This window comes from Chrysemys picta, chromosome 1 (genome assembly GCF_011386835.1).
Source record: "Chrysemys picta bellii isolate R12L10 chromosome 1, ASM1138683v2, whole genome shotgun sequence".
NCBI lineage: Eukaryota > Metazoa > Chordata > Testudines > Emydidae > Chrysemys > Chrysemys picta.
Genome location: NC_088791.1, coordinates 295,008,988 through 295,024,148, shown reverse-complemented (window position 1 = coordinate 295,024,148; position 15,161 = coordinate 295,008,988). Strand labels below are relative to the sequence as shown.

Below are 15,161 nucleotides of genomic sequence, written 5' to 3'. Positions count from 1 at the left end.
ATTTCCAAAAGAGAAAATTAGAAATTGGCGAGGCTGACGGCCACCTGTGACTTCTATGACTGAGACTATTAAATTGTGCAAATAGACTCTTTTTTCAGGTACCTGACCCCATCTCCATTTTTCTCTTGCAACTTGTCCTCTCTTGCACCTGCCCCTGTTTTACTCATGTGTACAACACCTAGCAAAACGGGACCCTGATCCCCAATGGGGGGCCCGTAGGTGCTACTGCAAAGAAGAAGAAGAGGAAATGAAAGAAAACAAAATCGTTTCTGACAGGCAGCATTTCCAGTGCAATAAATGTGCTTGAGAAGGTGAGCCAAGAAATTGCTCAGCATTTGGCCAGATGTGCCATTTATGATGCACAGTTGAAGCCAAGAGCGTTCGTGTACTCGTTGATCACCAAGGCCGTGATGCAGATCTCTTGGTAGGTACAGTGATTGAAATGGAAACTGCTTCCAATTGGAAAATACAAGTAAAAATTAATGGCAAGCAAAATTGTGTCCTTTCAACTCAAAACTTGAATCCAATCTGTTTAAAGGGAAATACTTAATACTGTAGCTAAGGCCACTTACAGTAATCTAAACCAAAGCTTGTTTCATATTCAACATATGTAATATCAGTAAATAGCAAGGGACACAACTTTTTCTTAAAATCAATAGTATCACTAAGGAACTTTCCAAATATTAAAGGCAGATGTGCCACCTATGGTTGAACTGAAACCCTGCCTAGCCATGAAGTTTGTCAAAAAGTGCTTTGATGTAAATGCCCATAGTAGCATACAGATATAAAATAACTGGTACAGATAGTTATATTTCACTATAAAGGCACCTATTCATATGATTTTATGGAAAACATAAATACAACATTGCACAAGTATATCTGGGCAAACTACATTGTGCTAATCGTTTTCACCGGGAAGAAATGAAGCACCTGCAGCATCTCATATTTTATGTCAGAACTTGTGGTAATGCCCACATCAATCAGGTTGTCAAAGCCTTTTATTGCCCTTTCAGGGATATTTCTAACTTGAGACCTCTGTTATCTCAAGGAGAAACAGAATCCTTGATACATAATTTTGTCATTCTCTTTCTCAACTACTGCTCTTTTCTTGTCTTTGATCTTCCCACTAACTCTTTATATCATTTTCAGCTGCTTCAGAATCCCACAGCAGGGCTACTCATTAGAAGTGTCAAGATTACATTATACCTCTTCTGAGAGACTTCCACCGGTTTCCAAATGATCTTTAAAATCTTTAAGGTGTTTCACCTACAAGGTTCCTCTTAGTTAGGCTACTCCAGTATCTTTGTATACCCTACATCAAGCTCCCTACATTTTTGTCTCATTCAGAGAACATACTAGTCTGATCTTTGCATTTAACGCTTGAACTTTTGAGGAGCCCTCTTTTGCTATTTATGTTCATTGTCTCTTCTGAGTCTCTGGCAACAAGCCTAACATTTATTAATTATTTTTAGGGGGAAGAGGGAGGCACGGGCTGCCATATTACAAGGATTTTTAGTTTTATTTTTGTGACAATAGACAATGGCTGGAGTTTAAAGTTAACGCTATATTGCCAGCTCCATATGGCAGGAAGTCACCTGACCAACCTTGAAAAGTCACTACTTGTAGCTATTTAAGCACTCAAAAGGAGTCAAAAATGTCACTAAACAAAATTTCCAGAGAATTCAACAGAGAATTATATATACATATGTTTGCGCGTGTGCCCAGGCGAGTTTAGTCACAAAATCATTCACAAGCAGCTCAATAGTGTTAATAAAATCTTTTCCTTGCTCTTCTTTTTTTTTATAAAAACTGATATAAAAATTTTATTAAAGCTAATGTTAAAAAAAATTATATAATACGTAGGTTGTGAAAAGAGTGTCCGTCCATCTGGGTATACTGCTTAGGAGAGGAAAAGAAGTTTGTGGAGGCTAATTAAATACCTTGCTAAAGCCAGGCGCACTTTGGAGAGAGCAGCACATTAGCCAGGGTTTGTTTTTAGCCAAATCTGTTCTTTCTCGCTGCTCTGTAGTAGGTAGCACACCCTGTGATGCAGGGAAAGGCAGCTAATGAAGTGGGCAGGGCCGGGGAGGCAGGTTAGCCAGCGAAGAGAGCTGCAGGGATGGAAGGTGGGGTGGGATGAGACAGGGCCATGTGCCCCCGCCCCATTGGGGCACATGGCCCTGTATAATCCCACCCCACCTTCCATCCCTGCAGCTCTCCTTGCTGGCTAACCTGCCTCCCCGGCTCTGCCCGCTTCATTAGCTGCCTTTCCCTGCATCACAGGGTGTGCTACCTACTATGGAGCAGCAAGAAAGAACACATTTGGCTAAAAACAAGCCCTGGCTAATGTTCTGCTCTCTCCAAAGTGTGCCTGGCTTTAGCAAAGTATTTAATTAGACTCCACTAACTTCTTTTCCTCACCTGCAGATTATAGTGATCTCAGCCTAGGAAGCCCTGGAATGTGATTCCTTCCCAAGACATGCTCAGTTGAGACGTAATGACATTGACTTGGTGTGCAAAAGAAAGTAGTAAGAAGAGCATGGAATGGATTTTATTAACACTATCGAGCTGCATGTGTATGATTTTGTGACTACACATATTGGTGACTTCTTTCTCTGAATGTCACTGTAATTGGCAGTGAAAGTTGCTAGATTTGTCACTGGTCACTCTGACACTTATTTTCTCACTAGGGAAACCAAAAAGTTGCCAAATCTAGTAGCTAAACTGGCAACACACTTTTTAAATGCAACTATAATTTGGATTGGATCGAATAAGGACAGAAGCTGACTGAGAAAGAGAAACTGGTGGAGTCCACTGCCCCCTCAAAAGGTCATTATGTGAGTTCTACAGATGCATTTGAAAGCGATGTGATGGCCTTGTCTACACTGAAATTTGTAAGGAAACCTCCAACCATTTCTTTGAGCAGGATTACATGACCTGAGGACTAAAAAATTAGCAGTCGGTTTAAGCAGTGCCCCTATTACTGCAGTGGTGGGAGATGTCCCTAAAAATCTCATCAGTCTAGACAGTGCTGTAGATGATGGAGTGTTGTTAGTACTGACGTAAAGTGAGATCTCAGGCTTTGACATGTTGTGGAATGTTTACTTCTTGTAAGAATTTTGTAGAACTTTGAATTATAAAATGCCAGTGGTGTTTGTTTGAAGGACATTATGTACACAACAGACATTGTATAAAGATGTCCATAACCCACTCTAAGTTTAGTTTCAGCAAAAGCTACAAAAAGAGATTCCAATGTCTTCTGAATCTCACTGCAAACAGGCTCCCAGAGCAGTTGTAATGGGACAAAAGTTACATGAATTCCAACAGATCCCATTTGTTCAGTCAAATGTAGTGAATTTTTGAAATGCCTCATCATTTTTTCCCCTATGCAAACTGCAGGCCTGTCAGTTCTCACACTCTTTACTAATACAAGCCCAGTAATTCTTTATCTGTCCCTCACAATCATCACTAGAGTTTTCTGTTCATACTAGAAAGATTAAAAGGAAAACCACCCAAGAATATAGGAAGGCACTATCAGCTGTGTAATATGATTGGTTAATTGTTACAAAATTAACAGAAAAGAACAGTGCTTTAATCTGTATATGTAGCGTGCTAATAAAAATACTCTAGTTCATTTGTCTCTTTGAATGAATCCAGCTTAAGTTTTTGATTAAAATTCATGTTCTGAATCTGTGGTAGCTAAGTAACATGCAACCCCTGATTTCTTCCTTCCACATATCCATGAGCTGTTTGGTTCTTCTGAATGGTTGAATCACAAATTGTTACTGTTCATTAGAGATGGCCAGATTTTTTTTTTTTTAAGGGTTTGACATTTCAGTGAAATATAGAAAGAAATTCTGGAGAATTTTTTCTAGGATTTTTTTGTTTTAACCTTTTTGCAACCAGTTGTACCCACACATATGTGAATGCAAACCAGCTAAATGTGTACACAATTTGCAGTTTTGATTTGCAATTTGAATACTCTTGTTACCAGTAAAAAATGCAGCTCAGTAGCTCAAAGTTTCAGAAAGTTATGAGCAACCGGAGATAAGTTCTTAGGATAAAATCCTGGCCCCATTGCAGTCAATGACAAAACTCCTATTGACTTCAATGGAGCCAGGATTTCACACACGGAGTGGAAACATTTTGGCAACCTCTACTATAGCTAACAAATTTATTAGAGCATAAGCTTTCGTGGACTACAGCCCACTTCTTCGGATGCATACAGAAGTGGGCTGTAGTCCACGAAAGCTTATGCTCTAATAAATTTGTTAGTCTCTAAGGTGCCACAAGTCCTCCTGTTCTTCTTTTTGCGGATACAGACTAACACGGCTGCTACTCTGAAACCTTCTACTATAGCTGTTACTATGCATTCAAAGAAATGCAAAGAGGATTTCACTTGTGTGCAGTCTAATGATGAGAGGCAAAATTCTGCTGTCCATTATGCAACAGTGTAAATCCAGAGTAAATCCATAAACAGCTCCAGTGCAGTTACTCTAGACTTGCCCTGGTGTTCATGAGAACCAAATTTTGCCCAAGAAATTATATTTGATTACATTTTGCAATAAATTCCATCCTGATGTAGAGTCCAATTCTTCACTCAAGCTAAACTCCCTCATGAGTGAGCAATGAAAAGATTTCAGAGGTAATCTGCTGTTCAGTACTTAAGCAACATTATTTTCACCTCTGAGGTTTCAAAAGGCACGAGGGTTATTTTCAGGGCCTCGTATATTAAATTAATGCTAAACCAAAAGTCCTGCCCGCCATGGAACTTGATTGGATTTGGACAAAGAATGTAGCTTTTTGGAGTCATCCAGGCTGTAGATCATTTTTTCCCCATGTAATCATGACTGTGAGGATGTAAATCATGAGAATTACAATAGAGAGACTGATGAATGTGCACCACAGGAACTCACACTTCAATCCACTCTTGGATCATCACGGCAGAAAGTCATTTCCCTTAGTTGTGTTTCCCCCTTTACAGACCCACTGGAGTGTGCTGTCTGTGATGAGATGCTAATGTGCCCCATTTTTCTTTGTTTTGTATCAAAAAATGCTTTTTTTCCCTTTTAACTGTAAAATAATGCCTTCTAATTGTCTTCACTTTAAAGTTTTCCTATCAGTTTTCTATTCACTTAAGATCGTGCTCTTAATAATTGGATGTGAAGCAAGATCTGGTGTGCAAGTGTAAAGTCTACAAGGGCCCGGGAATTCAATATTTATGTTTAGCATTAAACATTTCATGCAAAAATAATGACTTTGGCTCCGGGGATTTCCCTCCATTATCTCAAAAACTGCCCTTACATATGCTCCAGGACCTCTATCTAAATATAAAAGGGGATTAGGGTGTAGGTGCAGTAAACTCTGTTTTAGATCAAATAGGAGAAGCTGAGATCTCTTTGATCTCTTTGCCTGCTTACTGAATAGTCTTAAGGTTTCCTCCTCTCAGTTATCATTGGAAGATAAGAACTGACCTTTTTCTAAAGGGAAATTGAAGTCAATTATTCATACTAAAAAAAAAACCCTACATCAGGGAGGCCTAAATTCTTCTCTCCCCAAAACCACATCTTGAACTGAAATTCCAAGCCCCCTCAACCTTGTTAAAAGTGCATCATAATCTTTTCTAACAATTTTGCTATACATAACTTGATGGTCTAGGAGTTTGACTTTAACAAGTCCTCCATGATGTCAGATTAAAATTTTAAATTGGCATGGGGGAAGAAGTCCCGGTTGCTGGAATAGGTAAAGGGTTGCAAGCTACTCCAGTACTACACTGTCTCCAACTTTCCTCTTATCAATTTTAACTCCTTCAGACTTGCAAAGGTCAAATCCACTGACATTTTGTTCAGTTTCTATTGCCATTTCACAAAAAGAAAAGCGAGGATGTGCTGGCAAGCCGAAGGGCACGTAGAGCACGGGGCTTTGCTGGCAACATGGCATTATGGCCATTGACCTTATCACATTTAGTTTTGTTTCAGTTATTGTCATTTTTCTCATTTCAACACCCAGAATAACAGAACATAAGAAAAATTCTTCCTCGTGAATTACTTAAGGTCACCTTATTGGGCCACCACATAAGAATAATAGCAAAGATGAAAAAATATCCTTCTAAGTAACATATAGGGCTCAGGACCAATGAAACGGTCTATAAAAGACAAAGCCAGAGCTGCCAGTGAGATTTATGAAGCAAAAGACCCCAAGAAAGTGCAACAGAGTTCTTGGTCACACCTGTCCACATCAGCACTAGACTCTAAAATAGCTGTCTCCTTAAATGCGGTTTTTAGAATCATAGAATATCAGGGTTGGAAGAGACCTCAGGAGGTCATCTACTCCAACCCTCTGCTCAAAGCAGGACCAACCCCAGCTAAATCATCCCAGCCAGGGCTTTGTCAAGCTGGGCCTTAAAAACCTCTAAGGATGGAGATTCCACCACCTCCCTAGGTAACCCATTCCAGTGCTTCACCACCCTCCTAGTGAAATAGTGTTTCCTAATATCCAACCTAGGCCTCCCCCACTTCAACTTGAGACCATTGCTCCTTGTTCTATCTGCCACCACTGAGAACAGCCTAGCTCCATCCTCTTGGGAACCCCCCTTCAGGTAGTTGAAGGCTGCTATCAAATCCTCTTTCACTCTTCTCTTCTGCAGACTAAATAAGCCCAGTTCCCTCAGCCTCTCCTCATAAGTCATGTGTCCCAGCCCCCTAATCATTTTCATTGCCTTCCACTGGACTCTCTCCAATTTGTCCACACCCTTTCTGTAGTGTGGGGCTCAAAACTGGATGCAATACTCTAGGTGTGGCCTCACCAGTGACGAATAGAGGGGAATAATCACTTCCCTCGATCTGCTGGCAATGCTCCTATGAATGCAGCCCAATATGCCACTGGCCTTCTTGGCAACAAGGGCACACTGTTAACTCATATCCAGCTTCTTGTCTACTGTAATCCCCAGGTCCTTTTCTGCAGAACTGCCACTTAGTCTGTAGCGGTGCATGGGATTCTTCCATCCTAAGTGCAGGACTCTGCACTTGTCCTTGTTGAACCTCATCAGATTTCTTTTGGCCCAATCCTCCAATTTGTCTAGGTCACTCTGGACCCTATCCCTACCCTCCAGCGTATCTACTTCTCCCCCCAGCTCAGTGTCATCCGCGAACTTGCTGAGGGTGCAATCCCTCCCATCATCCAGATCATTAATGAAGATGTTGAACAAAACCGGCCCCAGGACAGACCCCTGGGGCACTCCGCTTGATACCGGCTGCCAACTATAGCGTTTCCCTCTTCTTTATGAAAAAACATCTGAGTGATGCACAGAACCAGCCTTTGCCTATTTCCAAGACTTTCCAAACACAGAGGCACTGTACACTCAGCTGCTCAGATGCCATGCTAATGGGCAACCGTATAAAAACCTGGGTCGATAAATAGATCTGCAGGAGGGATGTGGCATGTCAAGGATATATGGGAACATATCACTCACCACTGAATTGTAGCACTCTTTTGTGTGTAAACAGAGCTATTGGTTAACAGCGCAGAACAACAAAGCACCCCAGAAATTTTTCACGTGGTACTGTCCACTGCCCCTCTCCCAGCAGGCTCTCCAGTGCGGACATTTACTGCAGCTCCCCATACTTGCAGCAGGTCTTCAGGCTGTTGCTGAGTGAGTCCTGCAGCCTGGGCACAACAAACGGGACAGGGGCTGCTGTCAGCAGGCCAAGGTTAGGCTGGCCCAGGGGGAAGCCCTAGTGCAGGAACCAGCCCCACAGCAGCAGCAAGGAGGAGCAGCATTGTCCACCAGATTTGGCTACCCAGATTTGGCTCTGCTATCGTGACAACTGGTGGTAGGGCCAAAACTGAGTGAGTGGCACTACAACCTGGTGCATGGGGGTTGCAGTGTTGCTCCCCTCTGTCATGATGAAGGGGGCACAAGGCAAAACTTGCTCCTCCTTACCACTGCTTTTGGGAGTGGCCAACACTGATGAGTTGGTATCCCTGCCAGGGGGTATGTACCATGAGTAACGTGTATGGCTGGGGGCGCCACTGCACTGCACAACAGTTTAGGATAGAAAGGGAAGCGGGATACCTTGTTCTGGGGGCAGGAAGCCGTACTTAGTTGGAAATGGACCAGGATATAGGCGCTAACATCTTGACTCAGAAGAAAGGTGTCGCTGAACTTTCCTGACCAGAGGACTTTAGCTTTCAGGAACACAGCATCTCCCAAGCCTCCATCCCTCTCCGGTCTATGCCTATTTCAGTCCAGGTAATGTTCCAGTTATATTAAGGAATGAGATTTAAGTCTGTGCCAGGCCATTAGCACAGGATGCCTAAGGAATTTCCCCAGCCAGAAAGCAGATGAGTAAATTGCAAGCAATCCCCCATGCAGGGTATCTGCTCTCTTGGCCGAGCATCCCTCAGGGCAAGGCAGCGGTGCTCGGGTTGCCATGGGAGTAGAAAGCGAAACACACTAACAGCTGTGGGCCGGCTGAGGGCGGGGCAAGCTTAAACTGGGTTCGAGGCGAGCTCTGAGCTAGTTCCGGCGGCTAAGAGAACGTTAGGACAATGTTTTCCGAACGTTGGAGTCGCGAGGATTCGAAAGGAAGGTCTGAGCGTGGGGGCGCGGAATGCTGAGCCGCTGTGATGGCATCCGAGCTAAAAATTGACCAGGAGCGGGACTGGCTGGTCAGGAGAGGTGGGACAGAAGAGAGGAATGAATTGCAGACCGAGTGCATTTCATTTCTCACAAGCACTAATTAGTTATTGATGTCACTGAAAGGCAGAACATGTTGCAAAACAAGGGAAGTAAGTTTCCAGGGTGGGAGAGAGAGGGGGGAAATCTGGTTGCGCAGGGAGAGAGGTTTTTTTGGTGTTGGGCTTTTTGTCTGTTTTGTTTTTGAGCTATTGCTAGGGTGACCATATTTCCCAAAGGGAAAATGGGACACCGTGGTGGGCTGGCCCAAGCCCTCCACCCCCCAGGCGGGGCTGGCCCAAATACCCCTCCTCACGCGGGGGGCAGATAGGACTGGTGAGCAGAGATGCACATGCTAGGCTGACTTTGTTGAGGGGTCTGTGTGTTTGGCACGTCTTTGAGGGGTTTGACTCAGGAAGAGGGTGGTTCTCACTCAAATGTTTCTTCGGAAAGAAGAGGTAAAAACTGCACTTTGTTGAGACAGTTCTCTGAGATTTTATTACTGGAAGAGAGGTTTAGGAGAATCTAGCTGTGAATATTAAACACTGTGGCTGCCTTAATATTGCTTAATATTTTATACTTTCTCTAGTTTGTATTGACCTCCAAATTTCCCCTCTGCAATCTGGATTAAAAACAAACAAAACCTTCCCGAAATACTGGCAGTAGGTCTGAAAAAAGATGAGGGCTTCTCCAAGGGCAAACCATTTTGAAGCAGGCATATAGATGGGAACATAAGTAATGGAGTGCTGGGGGTGCTGCCTCATCCTCTGGCTTGAAATAATTTCCATTTTATACAAGATTTACAGTTTAGTTAAATACAACAAGGAGTCTGGTGGCACCTTAAAGACTAACAGATTTATTTGGGAATAAGCTTTCGTGGGTAAAAACCTCACTTCTTCAGATGCATGGAGTGAAAGTTACAGATGCAGGCATTATATACTGACACATGGAGAAAAGGGAGTTACTTCGCAAGTGGAGAACCAGTGCTGACAGGGCCAATTCAATCAGGGTGGATGTAGTCCACTCCCAATAAAAGATGAGGAGGTGTCAATTCCAGGAGAGGAAAAGCTGCTTCTGTAATGAGCCAGCCACTCCCAGTCCCTATATAGTTTAGTTAAATGGCTCTCAGCATTCCACACTATACAAATTCTTCCAGCACTGCTGGATGGAAAACCTAATAAACTTGGTGGAAAGGGATGAGAGGTTTGTATAGAATCTTAGCACCTTGTCCACACCTACGCATTTGCAAGTCAAACTCTAATACATTTCTGTTGCTAAACTGCTAGTTATAATAGCGATTTCTGGACGTGTTTCCGGCTCTTCCCCACCCCACCCCCCGTCCCCCCCACCCCCCCACCCCCGAGAGCTACCCATAATGCTAGAATTCTAGGTGCTTATTTTGGGGACTAGATGAATAATCAGGTGACTCATTTATTTCAGTGTAAATCTGGAGTAACCATATTTACGTCTTTGGTGTTACTGCAGATTTGCCCATTATAAATGAGACTGGAATCTGGCGTCTTAAATTTGGTCCTTATCCCTGGTATATTTTAGTTTAGTGCCTAACTTACGTCCCAGCACTTTATAAGGTACATGGTGGAAATTTACTTTTAGCCCTGTGTTTAGGGCCACTAGGGCCTATATATGGACCCAAGGGACTAATGTATTATTTGCCATGTGTAAAGGTTGCAGAACTGGGCCCTCTTAAAATCCTTTCCCTCTGTAAAGGAAAGGGCCTCGTGCACTGTTACATGGACTTGATTCTTCTCTCACATGGGTGACTCAGGAGTAACTCCACTGAAGTCAATGGAGTTACACTGGTGTGAAACTCACATAAGTGACTAGAGAACCAGGTCCTGTATATAGAAATAGGTGAAAAATATTTCTGCCTGAAACCTACTGCCGTGTTGGAAATCAAAACTCTACTACTGTTTCTGATTCAAACTAGAAATATTACTTAAAGCTAAATATAATAATTCTTCTGTGGTATCATCAGAACAATCATTTCTACTTTCAAAGCACGAAGGAGCCAGTATAACTGGAAATATTATGTTCTGGGAATTTTTTGCATTCAGACTATCTAGCAACACTTTATCTCTGTTCTTTTATGACAAGAATCCATAAATACTCCCCAATAACTGCAATTTATGGACTGACCCATTCTTTTTTATTATGTCGTATAACTGCTTTCCTGTTGAACGATGAAGCTTTTTAGAGAGTATTTCAGAAACGTAAGTTCCTCAACTGTTAATAGAATATGTGCCCAGCCTGCCCTGGGATGCAGTGGTGCAACTTGCCATTTAAATACCAATATGATGGGTGAATTGAAAACACCAAAGACAGAGACTTATGGCCTTATTCTTACCTCCTCTGACCTGGTATAGCCAGTTACATCTGTGCAACGTGAATGCAGAGAAGTAACTAGTCTCATTTACTAGCATTTTACACGTACTTTGCACGGGTGTAAATGACTGCACAAGGTGCCAAGTGATGGAGAATCAGGCCCAGCGATAGAAACTTCCACTGAGCTAAGGTCTTCTCTGAGTAACACTGGTCTTATTTTTGTACAGAGGCCTGTTTCTGATACCTTTACTCATACTGAATGCACCTGATTCCATGTGTGGTGCGTGTCATTGACTTCATGATCATTCCTACCGAAGTCAGCACTACTCATGCTGAGTGGCACCTATGAGAATCTGGTCCAGAAGGGATCTAGACGCTATGGGTTAGATGGGCTGCTAAGCAAGGCAGAGTAGCTGACTGGGTGCCTAGACAGGAGTAAACTGCTGCACTAAAGGGAATGAAGGAGTTTATTCCCCCAACCCATAGCATGGGGGAGAGCAGAGAAGGTGTTTTGGTTGAGAGTCATAGTTAGCTCTGTCATCCTAAGAGCAGACCAGAGCACAATGCTGCCCCCTTACACAGAGCCGATTGTAACTTTACAGTCTAGCCCAGTTCTGCCACCCTTTAGTTTACACTGAGGTGCACTACCATGAGTACTGCTATTGACTCCAATAGAGCTATTGGTACTTATCTGAGTAAGTGCTACTCAGCGTCGGTAAGGACATCAGAATTGGACCCTGTGTAGAATTGTGTTACTTGCAATAGTTGATTATTGTACAAACACCTAGAACAGTGCCAAATAGAGCTATTTTAGCTGGTTGCCATAACATCAGCTGTGGTAGGGAAAGCACAGATCTGGGGAGGAATGTGATGGAGGAATTGTGTGGGACTGTTTTGTTTTAAAATGTGTCTGCTCCATTGTGTTACACCACATCTGTGTTGCTGTACCTCACTTGATATCAATGGGAGTACACAGGTCTAAAATTAGTGTCACGGAGGGAAGAACTGGCCTACATACATGAATGGTTTAGAATTTATACAGCACTTTTAATTTTTTTCTTTACAAAAGCTTTTCTGGTTACTTCTACCAAGTGTGCCACCCCCATGAGAAGTGTGGGGTCCCTGTCTTTGGGTATTGATGACAAGTGTGTTCATTAGGATAGCAGTGTGAAAGTGCTGAGTTACAGAGAGAGGTTCCCATGGGTTATACTGGCTTCCTGAACTGCTTGACCTCTCAAACAAGAGACAAAAAGGACCAGCTATACATCTGTTGATTTTTTTTTTTCCACTCCCCCACCCCTTCTGGCATTTTGTCCTTTGGCAGAAAAATATAGCACTGCATCCTATTCTCAATGGAGAGAGGGAACAAGCCCAATTAAGGATGGGGCCTGAGAGGGAGCAGAATAATATACTGGGATTTGCCCTTGTGACTGAACTCTTAGGGCTTATCTACACAAGCATTTAGTTTGTGGCAATCTGAGATGTGAATCTACACTCCACTAACCTGCCACATGCTAACTGTCCACGTGGACCCTGATGACGTGATCTACCCTGCTTTAGAACGGGAGTGGGTTAAAGTGCTCTAACAAACTTAATGCACATAGCAGGGCCCACCCGGACGGTTAGTGCAGGGTAGATTCACACTGCAGATTGCTGTGAACTAAATGCTCATGTAGACAAGCCCTTATTCTTCAACTTTCTTTCTTCAAGAAGGCCTTACACACGGGGAAATTTACCAAGAAGCTGAGCAGAAATCAAGTGTGTCCAAACGATTAATGGATTTATTAACTCTTATCAATTTTGTTAATTGTCAAAGATATTAGGGCCTGATTCCCCTCTTGCACCAGTGTAACTTTGCTGTGCTCAACCCTGATGTCATTACTCCAGTGAATCTCAAGAAACTCCATTGAAGTCAGTTCAATTACTCCAGATTTACACCTGAGTAACTGAGATCAGAACCTGGCCTGGTGGAACTCACTTTGATTCATACCGGTGTCCATTAGAGGAGAAGTGGGCCCATTTGCTGTTTGCTCCCTCACAGCAAATCCTGCCTCTCCGCCTGTTTTTCAGTAAAATCACAATTCTGCATTTGAGGCCCTTCCTCTGGGTCTCTCAGTGCATTTTGTATTGTCCACCTGTTGTAGTCTGTAAGCTCCTCCGAGCAGGGATAGTACCTTCGTGATCAGATCTGTGCCTGTCAGGGCTTACAAATAGCAATCACCATTTTATGCATTTCCATAGCAATAGACTATGGAAGCAGAGGATTATGAATACTGTGGGATCAAGCAGTCCCTGCTTGGAAGGAAAGATCACCTACGCAAGCACAACTATCTTTAAATATAACAAAGGAAAATGCAGGCTGAGTAAAATTCTTTTGACCGAGTATTATTTCCAGGCTTACTGCTGTGTGAAAATTCTCCGTTAGGGCCTAAGTTGCTGTATACAAAAGTCTCTTTAGCACTGCATACATATTAGTTCTCTATCTTTTGGGACATGTATAGGGAGTTTACAATTAGAAATAATTTTGCTGGCAGTTCTCAGTTTGATACTTTGTGTTTAACCTCATTTAAGAGGATTACATTTTCCTCCTCCTGCAGCTGGCTTGGGATGTGCAGTAATACAAATAATAAACATCAAATAATAAGATTCCCTCCCCTGTCCTTGGTTAATCCCAGAGGGAGGGAGTCTTCTCTGTGTCCTCACAGCGTGCACTGGATGCTGATGCAGTTTCATTCAGCTCTTATGCCTGCTAGGGATTCTCTCTGAGAAATGCTTCCAAGTGCATTCATTACCCTCAAACGACATGCAAGCTTCCCAAGGGTGGCACCCGGGCTCAACTCACTACAGAGCTTATTGCCAGAGTCTCTGGGCCTGATTATTCTCCTCAGCTGGTGTAAATCAGGAATATCTTAGTGAAGGCTCGCCAATATAAGACTGGTGTGAGGGGAGAATCAGGCCCTATCTACAGTCAGGAATAGCTCTGATTCGGCAATCAGTGGCCAGCAATCTGTGCAGCTACATCATTGCTGACCCCTATGTGTAGGAAAAGCAAGCTGGAGTTTTTCAAATGACTTAATCAGGGTTTATCCTGGTTGCACCAAGGGGTAAATTTCAATTAGCTCAGTCAGAGTAAACCCCAGGCATAATGTTGTCTATAGGGGTCAGTGCTAGTGCTAGTGCTAGTGCCGAATCAAGGCTATGCCTGAGTATAGACAAGGCTTCGGGGACTCTTCACTTTTCTCCCCATGAAAGCTAAGGTAGAAGGTCATCAGGGAGCGTCCGCACATGTGAGAAAGCCAGGCACTCACCCCATCCCTGAACATAAAGACCCACTTTCAGCCTTCCCCCGTGGATCATTCTCTAAGGCCAATAGCACTTACCCCCACTGTAACCTGAAAGAGTTTCTGATTCTCAAATGATGATTTCCTCCAAGCCCAAATCATGAGGATGCGTGAACTGGAATGAATACAGCTTGATTTTTATGAGCTATGATTGAAGTGCTCAGAGTAAGGGAAACATGTTTTTAAATCGTGAACCAAGCGGATGTGACCGGAATGTATATTAGGTGAACAGTAGGCCATGCTAAGTCACTTGCTTCACCAAGGGGACTCCAAGCTCACTTGAGTGGTCAATTTTATCTGGGCGAGATTGTCAGTGACCAGATGTTTTGTTTTTAATGAGGGAAGGCTGCTCTGACACTCACTTCACTGCCTGAAGGCCCTGGATCAAACAAGGTCCTTCTGCTGCTTCCAGCAAATATGTCAGTTCTGATTGCCATGGAGAATTGAAGTGCACTGGTGGTGAGACAGAAGATGAAACTAAGGAAGAAATAAATGCAAGGGGCAGCTATGCCAGCTAGGCGCTTCCACTTTTATTAAAATGAATATAATCATCTCTTTTCCTATGTCCCCTGATGAATCAAAGGAGATTGCCTCATAAACCTGCAATCTTCAGTCCACTTCAGATGTGTTTATTTCCTTAAGTTTCAAGTGTTCGGACTAGATTTCATCATAGAAGAGCTGCAAGGACTGTGAAGCTGTGTAAAGGAAATAGCAGACAAGCATCACTTTTGCTTACTTTTCTAAATACGGCTGTGATGTCTGGGTGCCCTGGCACAGCTTGATTTGGTTCCGCTTAGAGC

The 15,161-nt window shown here is 43.1% G+C and overlaps 1 protein-coding gene across 6 annotated transcripts in view; it reads left to right on the top strand.

Annotated features, from left to right (window-relative positions):
* The first annotated feature begins 8,486 nt into the window (after positions 1 to 8,486).
* The window catches only part of ERICH6B (glutamate rich 6B), a 73,322-nt gene continuing 66,647 nt past the window's right edge, over positions 8,487 to 15,161 (top strand). For 5 of the 6 annotated variants that reach the window (XR_010600736.1, XR_010600735.1, XM_065593521.1 and 2 more), the window contains exon 1: positions 8,502 to 8,680. Coding sequence is in view for 3 of the 6 variants with exons in the window: in XM_065593521.1 (XP_065449593.1) it covers positions 8,629 to 8,680 (52 nt within the window). In the remaining 3 variants the exon portion in view is untranslated. Of the gene's footprint in view, positions 8,681 to 15,161 lie in introns of all 6 variants that reach the window. The other variant, XM_042842699.2, reaches the window with a different exon arrangement.